The 18,440-nt window shown below is 39.2% G+C and overlaps 1 protein-coding gene across 4 annotated transcripts in view; it reads left to right on the top strand.

The window, feature by feature from the left end:
- Positions 1-18,440, top strand: part of LOC131165420 (exocyst complex component SEC8) — an 83,513-nt gene that overhangs the window by 36,186 nt on the left and 28,887 nt on the right. For all 4 annotated transcript variants that reach the window (XM_058123223.1, XM_058123220.1, XM_058123221.1 and 1 more), the window contains 2 exons: positions 7,103-7,233; positions 7,331-7,380. In XM_058123223.1, coding sequence (XP_057979206.1) covers positions 7,103-7,233; positions 7,331-7,380 — 181 coding nt within the window. The remainder of the gene's footprint in view (positions 1-7,102; positions 7,234-7,330; positions 7,381-18,440) is intronic.

The raw sequence follows: 18,440 nt of genomic DNA, 5'->3' as shown, positions 1-18,440 counted from the left end.
GATTTTTTTGGGGGAATGTCGCTGTCTGAACATTAAAGGGATTGGAGGGTGGCATTATTACGATTGGCTGATTTCATGGTGCATGTATTATCCTTCATTTACTGTAGTTTTTTTTAGTTTCTAATGGATTTTTGTTATCTAAAAAAAGAAAAATTGAAGGGCACCAAGGGGATGCCACCCATTTACGTTAGAAAGAACGAAACAGGAATCACCTGCAATGTTAGTCTCCAAAAGTCCAAATTATTAAAGGTATCTAGCATATACAAGTCACTAAACCTATTAGTTTAAATGATCAGCCGTCTGTCCTTTAGCATGTTGAGTGGCTGACCTGTTGAAGGCCTTTCTGTCCTTTTCTCTCCATTTGGTCCAAAACATGGTGAGAAGAATCAGAGACATAGCTGTTCTAGTTGTTTCATCAACTTCGCTTCCATGGCCAAATCTCCTTCTCATCTCTTGGTTGTAACTTGTAATGCATTGTTTCCCGACCATAGCTAGAACTAGATTCCATAAGTTCCTCGTCCATAAATAGTGAAGGAAGACAGATTGACGGATTTGGCATTATTCTCAGACAAGAAACACCTATTTACGAGAGTTAGGCCTCTTTTCTGAAGGTTGTTAATGGGAAGACCTTTTCCAAAAGTAGCTTCCATGCAAAGAAGGCAATTTTGGTAACGAGCTGCAGTCTTCCATATACCTTTCCAAGGAAGGCAAGACCCATCTCAGCATTTGTGCTTAGCTTCTTGTAGTAGGATTTATCGATAATATGCCATTTTTGTTGAGGGTCCACCTGGGATCATCTGAAGTGCTGCTAGAGGGGTAGTGCTATCAATTTTGCCAAGAAAATCCTAGTGGTTGTCAAGCAGTCATTAGCATTCATTAAAGAGGGATGTTAGACATAGATCTATTATTAGGAAGATTGAAAAGCAAACTGTTTTGTGCATCTTTGTCCCACACCAACCTGAAAATGTTAGGCAATTGTGTGTGAAGAGGAGATGTTCCACACTAAATATCATGCTAGAGGAAGATGCTCTCTCCATTGTCCACACTAAAGCTGATTAAAAAGAAAAAAAATACCCCAACCCTTTTGGATCCACTTCCAAGCCTCGACTTTGTAAGGCTCAGGCCTCAGAAGCTTCACTTACGGTCCAACCATTATGCTCAAGCCCATATTTTTTAGCTACAATGATCATTCTCCAATAGTGATTTTGCTCCTTTGTGAATCTTCAAAGCCACTAGCTAAGTAAAGCTTTGTTGAACACAAGCAGTGATTTAACGCCTAAACCCCCTGAATGAAAGTGTTGTTTCATAACCTTTTATTTGACCAGGTAATACTTTTAAACATCCTATGTACTTCCCCAAAGGAATCTTTATTGAGTATCTACTTGTCTTTTAGCCATTGAGCTAGGAATAGGGGAGAGGGACATTTATTACACCAGGAGATTTGAGAGTACTCCCGTTTTGACTTGTAATTTCTCTTCCAACTTGTGAGTTTCTTCTCAAAATTTCTCAATGATGGGAACCCAAATTCTTTTTTATTTGTATTTGCTCCGAGAAGAAGCCCAAGATATTCCATAAGGAAAGCCCGCAACTTATAGATTAGAATTCCTGGGCACATCCCCAATAGGGATAAGTTTGCTTGTCCCAAGATTTACTCTATGCTCTGAGTTTGCCTTTTTTAATTACCACTTTATCTAAAAGCTTAAGCTATTAGGTTGTGGGCCATCAATGTATCTCAAGCTTTAACACTTCCCTGCACGTTCAACTTAACACCACATGGAGAAATAAACATATGATAAATAACACCCATGATGGGGAATACAATAATTTTATTAAATACCTCCCAATAAACGAGCGACAAGACTAGAATGTAGGACTTCTTGGTAACCAACTTTGATACCATGTTAGAATACCACTTTACCGAAAAGATTAAGCTATTAGGTTGTGGGACAATGTGTGTCAAGCTTTAATAGCCTTAAAACAGAGACATGTACATCTTAAGAATAGAATATGCAGAGGATCCGTCCCACAACAAATGATGGTGTCATCTGCAAAGAGGAGATGAGAAATTTCCATCTTTGATAAGTTTTACTAATTTTAAGCTTGTTGAATAATTGGGAAAAAAAATGAAAAACCTCGTCTCTATAATAGGTCTCTCACTCTATTTATAACACATGTTCAGTAAATACTAATGACCATAATACCCTTACTAACATAACTCTAGCACAAAGTAATAATGCTAAATGACTAGAGTAACAATTAATACTCCCCCTCAAGCTAGAGCGTAGATATCACCTGCTTTTAACTTGTTACAAATGAATTTAACACGAGCACCCCCCAAAGGCCTTAGTGAATAAGTCAAAAAGTTGCAAATCAAATTTCACATGAGTGGTTGTTATGAGCTTCCCACAAGTTTTTCTCAAACGAAGTGGCAATCAACTTCAATATGTTTTGTTGACTCATGGAAGACTAGGTTGGAGGCAATATGCATGGTAGCTTGGTTATCACACATCAACTCTATAAGAGAATGTGGAAAACCAATTCTTCCAACATGTTCTTTAACCAAACACTTTCACAGGTAGTGTGAGCCATGGTCATATACTCTTAACTTAGCACTTGTTCTAGCCACCACTATTTGTTTCTTACCATTCCAAGAGACCAAATTACTGTAATTGAGATATAGTACTTGATTGTGGATATTATGTCGAAAGGTGACCTAGCCTAATCTACATCAGTACATCTATATATCCTTGAATAGAAGTGTGGCCCAGATCTTGATACGAGGGACCTAGGACTTTGTAGCTTTGAGATATTTGATGATGCGAATTATTGCAACTTAGTGACTTGTTCTTAGAGAATCAATATACTGACTCACAACACGTATTGCAAAAGATATTTGCAGTCGAGTGACTGTGAGATAGTTCAACTTTCCAGCGAGTCTATGGTACCATCCTCACCCATATTTGAAACTAACTTACAACTAGGATCCATGGGTGTATCAATAGATTTGGATGGTAACAACCAAGTTATCTAGAAGACGAAAAAACATACTTCCTTCGTGACAAGATAGTTCTATATGAGATCTTGATACTTCTATACTCAAAAAGTACTTAAATGGTCCCAAATCTTTGGTATGAAACTTAGTCTGTAAGAAATGATTTAGGCCCTAAATACCTTGATTATCATTTCTGTAATCACAATATCATCCACATACACAATAAGCAGAATCCTGTCGAATGGAGTATGGAAAAATAAAATATAGTGTGACCTACACACCATTTGGGTTGACTATCACATTGTACACCCAATGAATACCAACTACATAGTTATCAGGAGGAAGAGGTACCAAATCCCAAGTATCATCATGATGTAGCGCAGACATCTCTTCAACCATTGCAGTCCTCCATCTAGAATGGGATAGGGCTTCAGAAACAGATTTGGAAGAGCAACAAAAGATTGAGTACTAGAGTACTAACAAAAATACGAAGGAGACAAGAAATTATAACAAATAAAATTAGAGATTGGATGTTGGGTGCAAGTGCATTTACCTTTCTGAATAGCTATAGGAGGATCAACATCTTGAGAACTAGGATCATTTGATTAGGGAACTAGAGGTGTAGAAGTAGAAGCTAGAGGAGGCTCCCCTCCCTTGTGTCACTGTGTGCATAGTAGCAAATTAGGATGATCCAAGCAACGGGAAGGACTCAAATTGGAGAAAATGTAGAAGGACTTGGCATAGATAATATGTTAGGATTTGGAAGGCTAGGTAGAGAAAAGGACTCATCGAGGTCAATAGAACTCAACGAATCAACATAAATAAAGAATCATTGGAAAGTAGAGCTATAACATTGATATCCCTTTTGAGTATAGGAATAGCCCAGAAAAATACATTTGATAGCATGAGGATCTAACTTATTTGTTCCTAGACTTCACTAATGGACAAAGGATGCACAGCTGAATGTACGAGGAGGAAGGAGAACAAAGGAGCCTTAAGGAAGACAATTGAATAAGAGATTTTTTTACCACCAAGAATTGAAGATGACATTTTATTGATGAGGGAGCAAGCAGTGAGCACATCATCGCTCCAAAAAACTTTGGGAACATTCATTTGATACAATAGGGTTCTAAAGACTTTGAGAATATGTCAGCTTTTATGCTCTGCAGCTCCATTTTGTTGTGGAGTGTGGGCACAAGGTGGCTGATGGATCATACCAAAGTTAGTCATATAGGTAGCGAATTGAGTTCTGAAGTACTCCTTAGCGTTTTGATTACAAAGTATTCGGACTAGCATATTGGATTGATTCCTTATTTGAGAATACAAGGAACTAAAGATATTATACAACTCATAATGGTCTTTCATTAAATACAACCAAGTCATCTTGGAGTAGCCATTTACGGATGTAACAAAGTATCTAAACCCTAACTTTGACATGACACGACTAGGATCCCAAATAGTGGAATGGACTAAAATGAAAGGACTGGCCACCCATTTGTTGAGTCACGAAGCAAAGGAACATGGTGATGTTTCCTATCTGATCAGACACAAAATTGAAGGTAGGAACCATTTGTTTCTACTCGTCTAGGGATGGATGACCAAGGCAACAGTGGATTTGAAGTGGTCTAGCAGGGACTGCATAGGCAATGGGAGTAGAGAGCGACTCAAAGTAGTGAAGTCCATGAGCCTCACATCTTGTTCCATTTGTCTTCCTCATCTTCAAATCCTTAATAACCACAAAGCCAGGAAGAGGGTTATAGAATAATTTGGTGACTTTTTAATCTTATTGAGTGACATGAAACTGAAAGGGGATTTAGGAATGTACAAAACAAAAGAAAGAGAGATGGAGGGAGTACGATTTATTGTTCTTATTCCCTTAACTGTAGTGGTGGATCCATCAACAGGGATAACTTGAGGTAGACTTTTAAAATACTAGAGTGCAGAAAAGAAGTTGGTCACACCTGTCACGTGGCCAGTTCCGGGAGAGTTGATAACCCAAGGACTAGTGGGAAAGATACCAAATTGCATACAGAGTAGGATTACTTTTATGAGTAAAAGATGCAATGTGAAGTGGTGCTTGTTAGGATGCCTGATATTGCAGAAACCTTGAATATGCTTCCTTTGAGACAAATATAGGACGTGGTTCAAACAAGTGAATGGCGAGGGAGACACGCTTTTGGGATTTGGGAACTCCATCCCAACACACAAATAACCTTGATACAGCAGGCAATCAGAAATACACAGCCAACTGCATCCTTTTGGAATTTGTGGACTCCCATCAACACACAGCCTTCGACAACCAGAGCAAACCACTATTACATGACAAACAAGATAAAAGTGAATCGCAAACACAGCAGTTACCTCTGTTTCAGACCTTAATAAACTCAGTAAACGTTGACAAACTGCTTCTGGCATACCAAACAATCATTCTGTGAATGCTGCACATGAGCAACTAGAAAAGGTGATATCATTGGACAAAAAATTGACAAACAACTTGATATTTATGGTATTTGGGGGGGGGGGGGTGTTGGGATTCAAGACATTCGAGAGAAAATAGAAGCAAAAAGGCTGCTCAAAACACTCATGTTGGCGCATGGAGTTCGAGCTGCTGATCTTTCGGCTGGCGCATGGCGGCTTGTGGGGTATCCTCTGGCTGTGAAACTTTTCAGGCTAAGAAATCGGCAGCTTCTGTGTTTGTTACATATTTTATTTTGCAAAATGTGAAGTATTTCTGGAGGTTAAGAGGACAGCAATGTTCAGGGTTTTCCCAATGACTACATTGTATTCGGGCAACTTCTGAACTTGCTTCTGGTCTTTGGTGATGATGATGATCCTTCACCGGTGGCAGGTTTGCATGGGATTGTGATGTTTAGGGTTTGGTTTGGTGCTTGTTATGCAATTAAGGTTTAGGTCGGATCTTGCTCTGATTCATGTTAGGTTGCCACTTTACCTTAAAGCTTAAGCTTTTAGGTTGTGGTCCAAAATTTGATATCAAGCTTTAACAGAGCCTCTGAAGAGACCCACCTCAATGGAATTATTTAACAGCAAACTCAGGGCTTCCGTAATCAGGATTTAAAATACAGTTGAGAGAGGATCCGCTTTTCTCAAACCTCTAGAGGATTGGAGGAAGCCACTGAGGCGTGTGGATAAGAATGGAGTGGGCTGTCATGGTGACTCATTGCTCTGCCCACTTGGTTCACAAGCCCTTGGAGCCGATTGCCTTAAGGATATAAGGAAGAAACTCTCAACACACATTATTGAAAGATTTCTCCATATCTAGCTTGTGGACTATCCCCTTTTTACTAGCTCTATTGTGAGAATCAACCACTTCTGAGCCAATGAGAGCTGCATGCAAAATCTCTCTCTCCTGAATGAAGCCATGTTGTTGCTGACTTATAATCTCTGGAACTGCTTTCTTGAATCTCAAGACAAGCACTTAGGAAATAACTTTGTAGAGTTTATATACTTCCCACCAAGCTATGGGTTAGATACCATTGATGTTTCTGGCCTTTACCTTCTTGGGAATCAAGGCAATTAAAGTTGAATTAATGCTATCCACAAATTTGCCTTGGTGTCGAAGTCATCAAAGATTTTGGTAATGTCAGATTTAAGGATGTCCCAGTTGTCTTGGAAGAAATCCATTGTGAAACCATCAGGGCCAGAGGCTCTATCACTGTTGCATCACTTGAGAGCATGAATAGTTTTCTCTTTCATTAAAAGGGGTTTCCAGCCACACAGCAGTGGCTGTACTTGTTTTGCCGAAGTTGATTCCACCGGCCTTTGTTCTCCAAGAGGCTGATTTGGTGTAGAACTTACAAAACTGAAGGCTTAGCTAAAGAAATGTTTTTTTGCATTAATGGTATATACCATGCACCTTATTTCAGTTCAGTTTAAATTCCAACACCTTCCAATTATGCCATATTTTTTTTAGATCATTACTCACCAAGAGGGAGTGCAGCTTTTGATAAAGCATGTAAAGCACCTAATTCTTGGCCTTAGCCTAAAATATTTTTCTGTAGAGTGAGTTTCCTTTTCTGTTTCCCATCTAATAAGGCTGCCTAATCTCTAAGTTCTAACATATTTTCATGACACCCTTGATCCATTATTCAGGTGTTGATCTCATTCGTCAAGGATGGACTAGGAGGGGTCCAAATGTACTTCAAGAAGGTTATGGGTCTGCAGCTGTCTTACCTGAGCAAGGCATTTATCTAGCAGCTGCTGTATACCGACCTGTTCTTCAGGTTTTGAACTGCTTTAGATCCATGCTATTTAATGTAAAATTTATTAACTGTTGATTGGATTTTCTAATTGAATTTTCCAATTTGATATATTCTTCAGTTTACAGATAAGGTTGCTTTGATGCTGCCAAAAAAATATTCTCAGCTTGGGTAAGCCTGAAGTTCGCTGGAACTTTTTTGTTTAATGACACATGTTTTTGTAAAAGAATAATTTCCATTAAAATTGATTTGTTATTTTCTATCTGAAAAGTTTTCAACCTATCATTTTCAGTCTGTTTCTGGATTTTTTTTTTTTAATGTCTCAGTACTGTTTATATTAGTTTTTTAATTGTTATTGTTAGACTACTGCTTTATCTAAAAGCTTAAGCTGTTTGATTGTAGGCCTAGAATGTATATCCACCTTTAACACTCCCCTGAACTTGCTGCTTGATAGCACATGGAGAGATAAACACATGATAAGAACACCCATTATGAGGAATACATTAATTTTTAAATACCACACAATAAATGCAGGCAACGAGACTAGAATCCAAAACCTCTTGGTAAGCAGTTATGATACCATGTTAGGTTACCACTTTGCCTAAAAGCTTAAGCTGTTAGGTTGTGGGGCAGCAATGTATATCAAGCTTTAACAATTATTTTGATCATTTAGCAGTACTAGTATGTGCTAGTATTATGTTGGTAAGTGTGAGTTAGTAAGGGTATTATGGTTATTGATATGTACTAGACTTATAAATAGAGAGGAGAGACCTAGTGCTGTGATTGGGTCTTCCATTTTACCCTTGTTCAGTATGGTATTTGACACAAACTGAGAAACACTTCGTGGAAGAATTTTCTTCATTTTTTGAACAATACACAAAATGTTAGCTATATACATCAACCCTAGTAGCAGAAAAGGAAAATTAACTAGGTTATATCAGATCCCATGATTTATGGGATATTCTAACTGAATAGGAAACTAACCAAAGCAGCCTAATTCTAGGAATACAGGCTGTTACAAAATTTCTTAAAATAGCTAACTATACACACGTTTTCCCACACTCCCCCTTAAGCTGGTGAATAGGTATTTTCTATTCCTAGCTTGGATACAATACTCTGAAACATTGAACTACTTAACTGCTTGGTAAGTACATCAGCAAGTTGGCCATGTGTAGACACATAAGGTGTACAAATCAATCGGCTCTCCAACTTTTCTTTGATGAAGTGTCTATCAATTCCAATGTGCTTTGTTCGATCATGTTGTACCGGATTATGAGCTATGATGATTGCGGACTTATTATCACAATAGAGTCTCATCGGACCATCCCACTTAATCTTCATGTCTTCTAAGATAATCTTCAACCAAAGTAGTTGACATACACCCTGAGCCATTGCTCGGAATTATGCCTCCGCACTAGACCGAGCCACCACATTTTGTTTCTTACTCCTCCACGTCACAAGATTCCTGCCAAGAAAGGGGCAATATCCAGACGTTGACCTCCTGTCAACAATCGATCCAGCATAATCGACATTTGTGTATGTTTCAAGAACTAAGCTTCCATTCCTTTTAAACAGAATACCTTTTCCTGGTGCCCCTTTGAGGTATTGTAACACTTGGTGAGCTGCCTGCAGATGGACTTCCTTCGAGCTATGCATAAATTGGCTAATCACACTCACTGCATAAGCTATATCCGGTTGTGTGTGAGACAGATAAATGAGTCTTCCTACCAGGCGTTGGTACATTTCTCCATCTACTGCAGCATCCTCCTCTGCCTTTCCAAGTCTAAGGTTAGGATCTATTGGATTACTTGCTGGTTTGCACGCCGTCTTGCCGGTTTCTTTGAGGAGATTCGTAACATACTTCTGTTGAGATATAAAAATGCTCTGTCTAATGTGAGCCACCTCGATCCCAAGAAAATATTTCAGCCTCCCTAACGCCTTGATCTCAAACTCCTTAGCCAAACACTGACTCAAAATCTGTCGCTCCTTATCATCATCCCGTCACTATTATATCATCGACATATACCAAGAGGGCTGTGACTTCCCTTAAAGGTGAGTGTTTAATGAACAATGTATGATCCCTTTGGCTCTGTCTATATCCCATGGCCATCATAACTCTTGCAAACCTTCCAAACCATGCCCGTGGCGATTGTTTAAGACCGTACAAGGCTTTTTTTAGTTTGGTCACAGTATGAGCAGCCAAATTATTCCCATAACCTGGCGGGACTTCCATATAAATTTCTTCCAATAGCTCTCCATGCAAAAATGCATTCTTGACATCAAACTACTGCAAGTCCCAACCATAATTAGCTACTAGAGACCACAAGATTCTAACAGTGCTCATCTTCGCAGGCGCAGCAAAAGTCTCTAGGTAGTCAATTCCATAGGTTTGAGTATAACCCTTGGCCACTAACCTTACCTTGTATCTTGCTATTGATCCATTTGCTCTATACTTCACAGTGTAAACCCATTTACACCCCACGGGTTTCTTTCCTGCCGACAATTTCACCAACTCCCAGGTTTTGTTTTTTTTTTTTCCAATGCTTCCATCTCCACATTGATAGCTTGTTTCCATTTCTCATTGGATAAAGCCTCGGGTAAGGTGATAGGGATGACAATGGTGTTTATGCTAACAAGGAAGGATCTATGGGATGGTGAAAAATTTTTGCAGGACAAGAAATGTGAGAGAGGATGTAAAGGTTGTTTTGTGCACTCTCTAGTTCCTTTTTCTAATAGCAGTGGGAAGATCTTGGTCATTAACCTGAGGTTCGGTTTCAGCTTGCAATGAAGGGTTAGAAATTATTACCTCATTCTCAGGATCCGTGTTGGAGTCTCGGGCTTGCGTAGGTTTAGGGACAGCCACCTTCCTTTTTGAAAACACTTTGCCAAATCTCACATTCTCAAGAGCATAATCAGTTTTTTTTTGGGGAATTTTGGGCACGAGTTTGGACATATGATTTGGTATAGGATTTGGCATAGGCTCAGACACGGACTCAGACATAGGACTTGGCACAGGGGAACAAGAAATTGGTTTAGATACGGGAAGTGACAGCAGATCAAGTAAAACATCCCTATCCTCCCTATCCTTGTCTTCCATTGTTGAACTCTCCCGTTAAAGATAAGGAGTGGTGAAATAGGTCTCTTGCTCATTGAAAGTAACATCCGCTGAGCCATAGAACTTCTTAGATGGAGGATGATAACATTTATACCCCTTCTGAATCGAAGAATAACCCACCAAGACAACGCCCTCGGATCTAGCTTTCCCCTACTTTGACTATGAATATGAACAAATGACATGCACTTGAATATCTTAGGGACACGATTATTTGTAGTGTGTAGGTAAGGATATAATGTTGAGAGCATTTCCATTGGAATTTTGAATCCCAAGACTATGGAAAGAAAATGATTTATAAGATGAGCGGCTGTAAGAACTGCTTCCCCCCAAAAGGATTTAGGCACATTTTTCTGGAACTTGAAAGCTCAGGTTGACTCAAGAAGGTGACCAGTTTTCCTTTTTGCTACGCCGTTTTGTTGTGGGGTATTGACACAAGATGACTCGTGTACTATCCCTTCCTTTTGAAAGTATGGAGTTAGGACTTGATTGAAATAATCCCTAGCATTATCTGATCTAAACCTTTTGATTTTGACCCCAAATTGATTTTTAACCGTAGAACAAAAATTTGGGAGAACAATACTAACATAGGATTTATGTTTGAGCAAGAAAAGCCAAGTAACACGAGTACAATCATCAATGAATGACACAAATCATCATGCCCCAGAAACATTAGGAATATTAGGAGGGCCCCAAATATCACTGTGAATGAGATAAAAAGGAATATAACTTATTTTTTTACTGACCGGAAAAGATACACGCTTGTGTTTAGCAAGTTCACACACTTCACAATGAAAATTCTCAACATTTGAACCTTCAAATAAAGAAGGAAATATAATTTTAATGATTCTAAATGACGGGTGTCCAAGTTGGTGATGGTGAATCTAAACTTTCTCCTTATTGGACGAAAAATGCTTAGAAACAAAAGAGTGAGATAATTTGCCCTTGGTAATGCTTGACTGACTTGGTGTTTTGAGGTAGTAGAGTCCATCCCGTTCTCTAGCATGTCCAATCACCTTCCCCGAATCCTCGTCCTGAAATGCACAATAACTATGATGAAAAACCACATTGCAATGTAAATCTTGAATGAGTTTTTGAATAGAGACAAGGTTTGTGGATAATCTAGGAACATGGAGAACATTTTTTAAAATCAGTGATGGGCCTATTTTTACATCTCCTACACCTACTACAGTGGTCAAGGAACCATCGGCTGTGGCTATTTTCCTTCTGCTTGGGCATGGCAAATATGTGAAAAAACCCTTCAGTGAGTGGGTCATATGGTCGATAGCTCCTGAGTCCATGACCCAGGGGTTGGCAAAGGTTTCACCCGAGACATTTAATCCAATAGAGGTAGGAAACTCACCTGAATATGCCAATGAGCATGTACCTAAAGGTTTGTCAAGATTGCCAATGAGAGATCTCACCCTCTCGACCTCTTCTTGGTTGAGACTGCCTAACTCCTGTGGTGCTGCTTCATTTTGCTGTACCGCAACAACATGAGCCTGACCATTGTTCCTTGGCTGCTCTCTGTTCTGTCCCCACTCTCGGCTTGGAGGTTTTCCATGAAGTTTCCAACACTGTTCACGAGTATGGCGTGCCTTCTTACAATAAGTGCACCACAAGTTGTCCTTGTAATCGCGGTTCTGGGCCTTTGGCTGACCAGGTCTCCCATTTTCAAAAACTGGTGCTCGTTCCACATTTGTGACTGAATTATTGCCACCACTAGCCACCATAGCTGAGCTGTCCGTGTTCTCTGGTTCAAGCATTAGACCTCTTCTGCTTTCCTCGCCTCGAATCAGTGCCACCACCTCGTTAAAACATGGAACTTCCTGCTTGCCGAGAATTTGAATCCTCACTTGATCAAATTCTGGATGAAGTCCAACAAGGAAATCATAGACTCTATCTTGCTCGATGAAATCCTTTAGAACAACGGCATATTCAGGACACTTGGTTTTTATCACTCTATAATGATCAAGTTCTTGCCACAAAGATTTCAATTGGTTGGCATATTTAGTAACAGATTTACTCCCTTGTTTTGCTGCAATTGTCTTCACCTTCACCTCATATGCTTGAAGCCGCATCTCTAGATTTTGAGTATGTCTGTTGAATCGCATCCCAAACATCCTTGGCAGTAGCCAAGAACATACACGTGTCACTAATATCAGGAATCATTGAATTCCACAGCCACTCCATAATCATGGAATCTTCTTCATCCTATGCTTCAAAACGAGGATCTCCTGGTTTCGGCCCCGTACCCATGAGATGGCTGATCTTTTCCTTTCTTTTTCCCTTCAGCAAGGCGCAGACAAGTTGAGACCATTTGAGGTAGTTTTTTTCCATTCAGCCTAGATGCTGCCTGGATATTTTGCAATTCCCCTGGTTGTTGGGATCGAACAATCTCCTCCGATTGTGCTGTAGCGGTCGTCTCTGCAACGTCCGACATTCTTCACGAACAATGATCTCTTGGTGATTAAGGCCGATCACTCGAAATGGACCAGCAATGAAGGCTGGAAAAGGTAGAAATAAGAACAGAAACTGCTCAAAGAAATTTTAGCAATGAAGGCTGAACAGAAAAAGTGCAAAAATACTCTGTTTTTGAACTAAACAACAGGGTAAAAGTAAAACAAGGTACAAAGAAGCAGCAGTATGGTCTTGGCAATGAAGGCCTGTGTGAAGAGGTTTTTAATCCTAGAAAAGAGCTTTAGGCTCTGATACCATGACACAAACTGAGAAACACTTCGTGGAAGAATTTTTTTCATTTTTTTGAATAGTACACAAACCGTTAACTATATGCATCAACCCTAGCGGAAGAAAAGGAAAATTAACTAGGTTATATCAAATCCCATGATTTATGGGATATCCTAACAGAATAGGAAACTAACCAAATCAACCTAATTCTAGGAATACAGGCTGTTATAAAATTTCCTAAAATAGCTAACTATACGCGTATAGAATACAAGTCATTAAACACGTTTTCCCACAGTATTAGAGAATGATTCTAAGACCTAAATCCCAATTGCTACAGCACCATCAAAACCTAAGCTTAAAACCCTAAATTAGCTGCATGTCAACCATGGTAGGAGAATTTCCAGCATCACCATAGGCCTGAAAAACAGCCTGCAGTTGCCGGAAATTCTCTGGATGACGCTGCCAGTTCAGGAACACAAAAACTTCTATGGATTTCGCAGAACCAACACCGTAACCACCCACAGACATTGTTGATCTGCTCCACACTGAACTGTCACCCCCATAGCTGCTCCCGTGCGCCCTCATGCGCTCGTGTTTGAAGTTTACTTCAGGCATATTTCTGGCCTGAATTCATCCTGCAGTGTTCAAATCCCTCTATAAACATATTATTGCAGCTTTTCGTGATGTTCTTTTGTCCAAAGATCTCACCTTTTTTAGTTGCTCATGTGTAGCCACCAGGGAATGATTGTTTGATGCTTCCCAAAGCTGTTTATCAATGTTAATGAGTCACTGGGGCCTGGAACAGTGGTATTTGTTGTGTTTGTGATTCATTCGTCTTGTGCTTGTGGTTTGCATCAGACGTTGAAGGTTGTATATGTTGTGATGGAGTCCTTGAATTCCAAAAGCATGCTGTTTGCTCTATATTTCTGATTTGCTGCTGTATAGAGGTTGTGTGTGTGTTGGGATGGAGTCCCCAAATCCTAAAAGTGTGTTTCCCTTCTTAGTCACTTGTTCGAGTGAACAATGCACTATCTATCTCAGAGGAGTATTCAAGGTTCTTGTAGTATTAGGCATTCCAACAAGCATCTCATGACATTGCATATTTTCCCTAGAATGGTAATCCTACCATTTGCATGTCATCCTCTCCCACTAGTCCCTCAGTATGAGGTGTCACCAACTTCTTTTCTACCCTCTACTATTCTAAAAATCTATCTCAAGTTATCCTTGCTGATGGGTTGACTACTACAATCAAGGGGTTAGGAATAGTAAATCCTACTCCTTCCATATCTCTTTCTTCTATATTTACATTCTTGAATCCCCCTTTAATCTCATGTCTATTTGTAAAATTACAAAGTCAAATTTCCCTATAACCTTCTTTCTTGATTTTTTTGTTACCCAAGATCTCAAGATGAGGAAGACAATTAGCACAGAACATGTGTCTGGTGGACTTTATGACTTAAGTTGCTCTCTCCTCCTATTGCTTGCAGTGTTGCTGCTATACCGCATCAAATCCATTGTCATCTTGGTCATTTTTCATTGGACAAATTAAAATAAATAGTTCCTACTTTGAGTTCTCTATATAATCTTAAGTGTGATTCTTGTCAACTAGGAAAGCATCATCATGTTTTCTTTGCTTCCCAAGTCAATAAATGGGCTAACTTCATGTTAGTCCATTATGATGTCTGGGGTCATCATTGTGTCTAGTCAAAATTGGAATTTTGGTACTTTGTGACATTTGTTGATGACTACTCCAGAATGACTTGGTTGTATTTAGTGAAAGATTGTTTTGAGTTGTTTAGTATCCTTTGTGTCGTCTATTCTAAAATAAGGACCTAGTTTCAAATGTCAATCCGAATACTTCGTAGTGAAAATGCTAAGGTGTACTTCAATACTTAATTCACTGCCTATATGACTAACTTTGCTTTGACCCATCAATTTCCTTGTGCCCAAATGCCACAACAAAATGGAGTTGCAGAGCAGAAAAATAGACATATTCTCGAAGTCACTTGAACCCTATTGTATCAAATGAATATCCCCAAAGTTTTTTGGAGCAATGGCATGCTCATTGTTGGTTCTCACATCAATAAAATGTCATCCTCTGTTCTTGGTGGTAAAATCTCATGTTTAGTTGTCTTTCCTAAGGCTTCTTTGTTCTCCCTTCCTCCTCATATATTCGGATGTGTGTCCTTTGTCCATTAGTTAACTCCAAGATTAAATAAGTTGGGTCTTTGTGCTATCGAATGTATATTCCTGGGCTGTACCTATTCTTAAAGGGGAGATTGATGTTATAGCGCTACTTTACATAAATTCTTTCTCTACTGATGTCAGCTTTTTTGAGTCTTCAATATACTATTTTGCTTCCTAGAGTTCTATTAACCTTGATGAGTCCTTCCCTTTGCCTAGCCTTTTAGATCCTAACTTATTATCTGCGACTCCATCCAATCCTTCTACATCTTCACCTAGTTTGGTTCCTTCTCATCGCTTGAATCGTCCTAATTTGCGGGTGTGCACACCACTCAAGGAGGGAGAACTTCCTTTATCATCCACTTCTATGCCTTTTTTAGTTCCCTCGTTAGATGATCCTATTTCTCAAGTGGTTGATCCTCCTATTGCTGTTCGAAAAGGTAAATGCACTTGTACCCAACATCAAATCTCTAATTTTGTTTTGTTATGTATTTTTGTCACCGCCATATTTTTTTTTTAGTACTCTATCATCCGTTTCTCTTCCAAAAGCTATTTATAAATTCTTGTCCCATTATGGGTGGAGGCATACAATTGTTAAATAGATTGTTGCTTTACATAATGATACTTAGGAGTTGGTACCTCTTCCTCCTCTCAATTCCATAGTTGGTTGTCATTAGGTTTACGCCATGAAGGTCAATCCAGATAGTTCCATGGCTTAATTGAAGGCCCACCGTCTTGCCAAACTTGCCTCAATACATTTGCTTATCTCCTTAGCCACTACTTACCACTGGCCTTTACATTAGCTAGATGTGAAGAACACTTTTGTTCATGGGGATCTTAAGGAGGTTTATATGGAGCAATCACCTGAGTTTTTTGCTCAAGGGGAGTTGCTTAGTGTGTTGGCTCAAAAAATCATTATATGGTTTGAAACTGTCTCCTAAAGCACGTTTTGGTGATTCAATGTTGTATTACTTGAGTTTGACCTTCAATGGTGTGCAGTAGATCATTTTGTATTTTATCATCATACTCCATCTGACAAGATTCTACTTATTATGTATGTGGATGATATAGTCATTAGTGGTGATGATGATCAAGGTATTTGAGGCCTAAAGTATTTCCTATAGACTAATTTCAAACTAAAGATGGGGCAATTGAAGTACTTCTTTGGCATGGAAGTATTGAGATCTTGTATTGGAATTGTCTTGTCATAAATGAAATATGTTCTTGAACTTTTTTATAAGACTAGCTATTGGGATTCAAACTTGATGATACACATATGGATCCTAACAATAAGCCAGTGTTAGATATCGTTGATTTGTTGCCCGACCTAGGAAGGTATTGGAGACTAGTTGGAAAGTTGAATTATCTCACAATCACTCAATTGTGTATATATATATATGTTTCACAATAGGTGTTGCAAATCAGTTTCTTGATTCTCTTAGAACAACTCACTAGGATGCAGTAATGGCATCTTTCACATTTTGTGATATCTCAAACGTCCACCTAGGAGAGGTCTCTTATATCAAGGTCACACTCATATTCAAGGATATGCAAATTGGTCGGCCCACCTTTCGACAGAAGATCTGCAACTATCTTTGTTGGTGGTAATTTGGTTTCTTAGAAGAGTAAGAAACAAAATGTGGTGGTCAGGTCAAGTGCTAAGTTAGAGTTTAGGGCCATAGCTCACAGTAATGTGAACTTGTTTGGTTGAAGATCATGTTGGCTCACACTATAGTGGATGTTTAAATTAAATAGATAATGTAGGAAAACTATGGATATAGTGTTGCAAAAATATGAAAAGATGTTTTTCAAGTTAAAGATGATAGACAATATGTAATCCTCACGATGATGTCTCGCGAAACCTTTCCCCATCTCTCTACTCTCATTGGAGTTTATTGCTATGACAATTGTAGACCATGAAGAAAGTAGATTGTAGAAGATTAGTCTAGATTGAAGGGAAAACTTTTGATTTAATCTGGATAGAGTGGGAAAGATTGAGTTTCTATTCTTGTTTGAGCATAACTCTAAGTGAAATCAATGGATTTGTCGTTTAAATGATTTCTACAGGGGATATCATTGGTTTGGGAAGATTAGGAAGAGGTTCTCGGAGCATGACAGTTGGAAGTGTCATGTATTGGCCATCTATTTGTTTGATGAAGATGAGGAATTCTTGGAGAAAGGGTTGGGTTGGTAGTGGAGATTTTTTTAGCTGTGTTCCTAGTGGGGCTAAAGGAGAGGGATCGCGAATGATTTGGATGGTGACTAAGGAATTTCAAGTGAAGACAAATGATTCTAGAAAAGTTGAGGTTGGTGAGGGGGTTTAGAGGAATGCTTGTTTGTTGAGCAAGGATGGAAGGAAGCAAGCAATTTTGTAATTGTTGTTGGAATGCGATGTACATGGTGATGCTTGGACATTCAGCATCTTCCCTTGATCCTCAATGTTTAGGGGTAGTTGTGATTGCTACGGAGTTGACTAGGGTTTTGGCTAGGGATGCTAAAGGGCCAGAGGCGGCTAGGCTTTCTCAAGTGGAAGATAGGGTGATGAAGGTTGGATAGAGTGGGCTTGGATGTCTGGTGGTTGTCTTGGACTTGGGCCAAAGAGTGGGTTAGAATCTGGGCCAATACTATAAACAAGCCCAATACCAGGTTGTAATGGGTTCGAATCTAGGTCAGGCTATGGATAGGATGGAAGATCAGTTGGGTCATTTAATTGAATGAGCCCAAATTGCTTACATTATTTTTAGAGTCCTAGAGGCTTTAAATCAAATGTATAATAAGAGCCTAGGAGGGAGTCACCAAGCTCAAGGGTTTAACCAGAAGGCTTCTAATGGGGGGAAGATGTCTATTGCACAGAAGAGAAAGGAGGTAAGGACAGTAGTTTAGCTAAGTCGGATACTTCTTCCCTTGCTAGGTTGGTGAAAGAGCTTCTTGTGAAGGATGACAAAGGTGTAAGAACCCACATGGATTAGTAGCTTAATGTTGAAGGGTAGAGTGAGGAGCCAATTTGTAGTGGATTGCATTTAGAGGTGGTTTGTTAGCTAGCAAGGATGTAAAGGTGATGTAACAAGGTTGAGGTTATGAAGGTATCTAGTGTCTATAAGAGGGGTAGAAAAAAATCAGATTGAAAAGGGAAAAAGTTAGATTGAAAAGGAAAAATTCAGTTTTGAAGAATCTCAAAATTGTTGTTTAGTCTTACCATCTGGAGAAGGATTAAGAAAAAGTCAGATTGAAAAGGAAAGCACATGCG

Source organism: Malania oleifera, chromosome 10, assembly GCF_029873635.1.
Source record: "Malania oleifera isolate guangnan ecotype guangnan chromosome 10, ASM2987363v1, whole genome shotgun sequence".
In the NCBI taxonomy this organism is placed as follows: Eukaryota; Viridiplantae; Streptophyta; class Magnoliopsida; order Santalales; family Ximeniaceae; genus Malania; species Malania oleifera.
This window is presented reverse-complemented; position numbering and strand designations above follow the sequence as displayed.